The sequence below is a fragment of the Oryx dammah genome, unplaced genomic scaffold (assembly GCF_014754425.2).
Source record: "Oryx dammah isolate SB20612 unplaced genomic scaffold, SCBI_Odam_1.1 HiC_scaffold_17, whole genome shotgun sequence".
Classification (NCBI taxonomy): domain Eukaryota; kingdom Metazoa; phylum Chordata; class Mammalia; order Artiodactyla; family Bovidae; genus Oryx; species Oryx dammah.
Window position 1 is genome coordinate 80,615,837 of NW_024070201.1, and position 6,006 is coordinate 80,621,842.

General features: G+C 42.2%; 1 protein-coding gene across 1 annotated transcript in view; it reads right to left on the reverse strand.

Moving 5' to 3' along the window:
- Positions 1 to 404: 404 nt before the first annotated feature.
- The window catches only part of LOC120876040 (B-lymphocyte antigen CD20-like), a 19,736-nt gene continuing 14,134 nt past the window's right edge, over positions 405 to 6,006 (reverse strand). Inside the window, exons 5-6 of the mRNA XM_040257757.1 lie at positions 5,402 to 5,522; positions 405 to 439 (exon numbers count right to left, since the gene is read on the reverse strand). Coding sequence (XP_040113691.1) covers positions 405 to 439; positions 5,402 to 5,522 — 156 coding nt within the window. The remainder of the gene's footprint in view (positions 440 to 5,401; positions 5,523 to 6,006) is intronic.

A 6,006-nucleotide genomic window follows, 5' to 3' on the forward strand; every position in this document is an offset into this window, starting at 1 on the left:
ACCACCTGAGCCACCACGGGTGACGAATAACAACATAGGGTCTTGCTATTGCTACGACAGCATCCTGCCTGCTTCCAAAGTTAGAGCCTCCTTCCTTCAGGGGGAGCCCCTTCCCTCAGGCCAGTCTCCTCCAATGTGAGATAAAGTGGCCATTTAACATTACTTCCCTATATTCCCCAGACTGACTCCATTTTTCCATGTCAACTCAGATTGGCTTTTATGAAAGGAACAGCCAACTTGCCATCAAATTGCATCCTTTATTGAAGAGGTCGGGAAAAGGAGCACGGGAAAAGACTTCATTAGGATGCATTTTCCATGAGGTCTCTTGAAAAAAACGTCATGGAGTTCTTCACTAATTCACAATTAATCTTTTCTTGACTGGAGTCACACTGGTTCTTTGGAAATTATGAAGGCACAGAGGATTCAGACAGTGTGTAACCTGGGGTAATTAGAGTGATAGCAGATTCTTCATTATTATACTGTAATATAATAACATTATCCTTAGCCACTGAGTCAAAACAAGATAAAACAATAGCAATAACAAACATGTAAGCCTGAGGGACCAGTGGAAAGCATACGAAGAGAACAGCATCTGCTCTGTCCTGGACCCATGGCCCATCAGAAACTGGTGGCTTTAGTGGATTACAAACCACCATGTGAAACTGAATTGTGACTCTTTGCAAAACAACTTTCACCTTCAGCTGGACATTTATGAGTCTCAAGATTCCTTATGGATCCTCCACTTCATGTTCTGGGTCAGAGAGAGAAATAGCCTTCTGGAGTGGACAGCTATCTGGCTCAGATTACAGGATTTGGGGTAGTCACTGTGGTTGCAGAAGGCATTCCGGCGCTAACAGTGTCATTCCCATCCCCAGTAAAACTTTGCTTGGTCTTTTTGCATTTTAAGTTTGTAGCAGAATACTGTTACATTAACACAGACACAAAAACTGAAAATAATGAACATTTTGAACAGTTTTATATTCAAGTGAAGTGCAGATCAGCATTTAAAGCTAAGTTCAATGGTTATTGAGTATTGGAATTAGAAATAAAGCGTAAGCAGTTTATGTAACTAATCTACTACTTTTGTATCTACTAATTTAGCTATTGAAAAACATTGAGTGTGAGCCTAATATATGAAACATTGATGACATTCCTAAATACCTTTCAAGTTTATCCTCTTTAATTCTCTACAGTTCAAATTTAGGAATCATCATTTGGGTCTAATGAGGCCTCTGCTGAAGCAATCATCTAAGTGTCCTTGTCTCTAGGCTTGTTCTTCAATTCCATCTCTATTCTTCAGGTGAGTGACTTCTTCAAAATCACACTCCTACACCTTTATCTAAATTCATCATGGCAATTCCATCCCCTTTGCCATTACTCAGTTCAGAAAGGGGCTGGACTAAGGCAACTGGGCCTGTGTAAGGTAAAGAAAGTCTTCCCTTTGGCTTCTGAGAAAGAGAAACCATTTTCTTCTGCTGGATGTGAGCCAGGGAGTATGCATCTTACAGCTTTAAAGTTAAGATGAAGATTGCAGAGGAAGACAAAGAATTTGGGTCACCGATACCATCACTGAGCAGTTGAATCCATTGATCCAGAAGTCCCTTACTTGGGAACTTGCTGTTATGAGACATGTTTTCTGATTAATTAAGCATTTTGAGTTGGGATTTGCTGCAGAAAACATTCTCATGGAAATAATGATACAACCATACAGCTTGATAAAGAAACACTGCTGTGTAAAACCCTTCCATAGCACGCTGTTACTTACAGACGAAATCCCAAACTCTTGTCAGCTGGTTTAGCTGTGTTAGAACTTGGTCTCAATTTGCCTCTCTGCCTTCATTTTCCAGTTATCTCCACTACACACTTACCCCATGCGTGTGTGTGTGCTCAGAGGTGTCTGACTCTTTGTGCCCTCATGGGCTGTAGCTCACCAGGCTCCTCTGTCCATGGGGTTCTCCAGGCAAGGACCCTGGAGTGCGCCTCCACATCCTCCTCCAGGGCGCCCTCCCGACCCAGGGATCGGCCTGCCTCTCTTGTGTCTCTTGTATTACACGTGGATTCTTCACCATTGAGCCACCCTGGAAGCCCGCAGTATCCCGTAGGAGTCCCACAAGTATCTGTTCTTCTGGATCCAGGCAGTGTTAGATTGCCTTATTAGTGTGCGGTTCTTTTGGAGGGATTAATGATTGATTTTTATTTTGAAAGAATTTAGAGGGAAGGAGATAGGATTATCAGTCATTACAATCTATTAGTATTTCCTTCTATCAGTCTTTAGGGACTGTTTCTTTTCTTCTATCAATACCACTTACTATTAATATATTGACTTTTTCAATCTAAAAAATTGTGCTAAAATATATGTAATATTTACCATCTTAATCAATTTAAAACTTGATTTAAGTTGTTTTGAAAGTGGTTTTAAATATGTACATTTCATTGTGCAACCATCACCACTGTTTATCTCCATAGTTTTTTCCATTTTGTAAAACTGAAACTCTATACCCATTAAACAGTAACATCACACGACCTGTTCTCCAGTCTCCAGCAACTATCCTTTCACTTTCTGCCTTATAATTTCCATTATTCTAAGTATCTCATATAAGTGGAATGATATAATATTTGTGTTTCTGTGATTGGCTTATTTCACTTAGCGTAACATCACCAAAGTTTATTCAAGTTGTAGCATATGTCAGAATTCCTTTCCCTTCTAAGTCTGAGTAATAGTCCATTGTATGGATATGCCACGTTTGGCTTATGCATTTATCTGTCAATGGAAACGTGGATTGCTATGTTTCGGCTATTGTAAATAATGCTGGTATTGAACATGAGTATACAGACATCTCTTTGAGACCCTGCTTTCAATTTTTTTGGGTATATATCCAGAAGTGGAATTGCTATTTCATATGATAATTCTATGTTTATTTTTTGAGGACTCACCATATTGTTTTCCATAAAGTTTGTACTATTTCACATTCTCAATAACAGCATACAAGGGTTTCAGTTTTCTTCACATCCTCACCAACAATTCTTTTCTGCTTAGAAAATCTATTAGCCATTCTGATGGGTGTGAGATAGTATCTCATTGTGTTTTTTTCAAACTCTTATTTCTTTATTATTGTTTTTGTTGCACTGGTCTTCACTTCCTTAACTGCCTTCAACAAACAAACTTTTCAGTCTTTGTTGAGAAGCTGTGTGTGTGCATATGTGTGTTTGTGTGCATGTGTGTGTGCATGTGTGCACGTGTGTGTGCATGTGTGCGTGCGTGTGTGCGCATGTGTGCGTGTGCATGTGTGCGCACATGTGCATGTGTATGTGCATGTGTGTGCGCGTGTGCAGGTGTGTGCATGTGTGTGCATGTGTGTGCGTGTGTGTGCATGTGTGTGCGTGCACACGCATGTATGTGCATGTGTGTGCACGTGTGCATGTGTATGTGCAGGTGTGTGCATGTGTGTGCGTGCGTGTGCACATGTGCATGTGTATGTGCATGTGTGTGTGCGTGTGCAGGTGTGTGCAGGTGTGTGCATGTGTGTGCGTGCGTGTGCGTGCATGCACACGCATGTGTGCACGCATGTGTGTGCATGTGTGTGCATGTGTGTGTGTGTGCATGTGTGTGTGCATGTGTGTGTGCGTGTTGGGGGTACATCTTTGAAGCTCTGGGACACAGTTGGCAACTCTGCCTTAACCATCGCTCCTTGCTGGCAGACAGCCTCAGGCCAACCAGAGGTGGCAGACAAGGGCGTTCTCAGGTTTTCCCTCGGCGTGTACACAGCCCTGCTTATGCACTTGGCCTTTATTGTTTCCAAGTTACGGTCATAGTTTTAAAGTCCCTTATGGATACAGTGTGTGTGTGTGTTGATTGCTCAATCATGTTCGACTCCTTGTGATTCCATGGACAGTAGCTTGCCAGGCTCCTCTATTCAGTCCATGGAATTCTCCAGGCAAGAATACTGGAGTGAGCAGCCATTCCCTTCTCCAGGGCATCTTCCCAACCAAAGGATCAAACCTGGGTCTCCTGTACTGCAGGTAGATTCATTACCATCTGAGCCACAAGGGAAACCATGGACATTGTACTCTACAGTTTTTTTTTTTTTAAGTTATTTGATCAGCCTTTTGTATTCCCCAACTGTCATCCTTGATTTAGGCAGACATGATGCTAAGTACCAGTCTGTTCAAATACCCCCATGGACGGATGATCCTGGTAGGCTACAGTCCATGGGGCCACAAAGAGTCAGACACGACTGAGCGATTTCACTTTCACTTTGATCAGCCTTTTGTATTCCCCAACTGTCATCCTTGATTTAGTCAGACATGATGCTAAGTGCCACCGTCTGTTCAAACACCCCAGGGAGAAAGCTGTTCACAGTGACTAAGCTTTGAGTGAGGTCAGATTAAGACGAGGCTTGCCAGTGGAGGTTTCTAGGGAGCTGCCAGACAAGCTAATAAAATTCTCTAGGGATAGGGCTTTTTTGGGAGAACTCCAATACCAGCCCCTTTTTTGTAGTTGTTAGGCTCGTGTTTTTCACAAGTTCTGCGGTTGCCAGGTTGTTTAATTTAAAGGCTACTATGGAGATGGGACAAGGAGGTGGGAATGTGGCAGGTTAAAGCACCACGGGCCCCACTGTTCTTGCCAAGATGCAGTCATTTTCCTTGAATAAGTGCTTCTTGGATTATTGCGATTTTAAAACTAATTTCCAGATTTCTGAAAAAGTTGATTTTGACAACTTTTTGCCAATGTTCTCATGTATTTTATGGAAGAATGGGTTTTAGAGATCCTTATTCTTTTATTCCAGAAGTATTCTCTGAAGTGGCCTCTAAAATCTCCATTTTCTGAAGGCATTTGTGCTTCTGTGTGCTCAGTCATGTCTGACTCTTTGCAACCCCATGGACTGTAGCCTGCCAGGCTCCTCTGTCTGTGGAATTTTCCAGGCAAAAATACTGAAGTGGGTTGCCATTTCCTTCTCCAGGGGATCTTCTCTGACCCAGGGGTTGAATGAAACTGCACCTTCTGCATCGCAGACAGATTCTTTACCTGCTGAGCCATCTGGGAAGGCACTTGAAGATCCCAGATGTTAGAAGCCAACATTTCATAACCAAATTTGAACCTCTGAGTCCATAGCATGACCTGTGAAACCTCCGCAGTTTACGTTTGCTCTATGAATCTCCTGGGAGATGCCAGTTCTAAAAACCATAATTCTCCCACAGCTTTTCCCAAGACAAGTTGTTTAGGTTCCGTTTTTCACAGTACCAAGCCACTGACATTTTAGCGTATTTTCTGCTGCCACTGACCTCAGTTTAGAAGCAACTCTTCCGTTCCTCGAGTCTAGCTAAGCTTTGGTCCCTCAGAGAGAGGTTTTAGCAGGAGCTGTTTTATTTTGATCTGTCAGCCAGCAACAAAACTACTTACTTTCTTTTTGGGGTTCTGGATGACGCAATGCTCGCACAATCCAGGACAAGATTATGCTTACAACGATCAGTTCTGTGACACTGATGAAGAGTAAATATTGTAAAAGCATACCGCCAGCTAACTGAATTAAAAAGAAGAGAAGTATTCCTCCTGTTAATTAATCATTTAAAAACTATACAGGAACAACGTTCAGAAAATAGGGTAAAAATCATTCATCCCAACAGTCTCACATACGTATGATGATTTGGGGGGTATTTTTCATAAAAATAAAATGTTTCAAATTTTACCTAGTGCTTATATATGTGTTGCACATTATGCTAAGCACTCTCATTTAAGAACAACCCTACAAGCAGGGAGCTTCGATTTCCATTTTACATGTGAAAAGCAGACTGAGCAGTGGTGGCCTGTGGGACCATGTGCTACATAGCGCCCACCCTCTCCTCGCAGTCTCGCGTTTAGTGAGGGTGACTAGTGACCTGGGTTTTATGCTTTCCCCGGTGCATGCGTAGTCGGCATGACTGTTTTTTTCTAACTCATGTATCATGAGCGTTGTGGCATGGGTTTACGTGCTCTCTGTTTTATGCTTTCCCCAGCACATGTGTAGT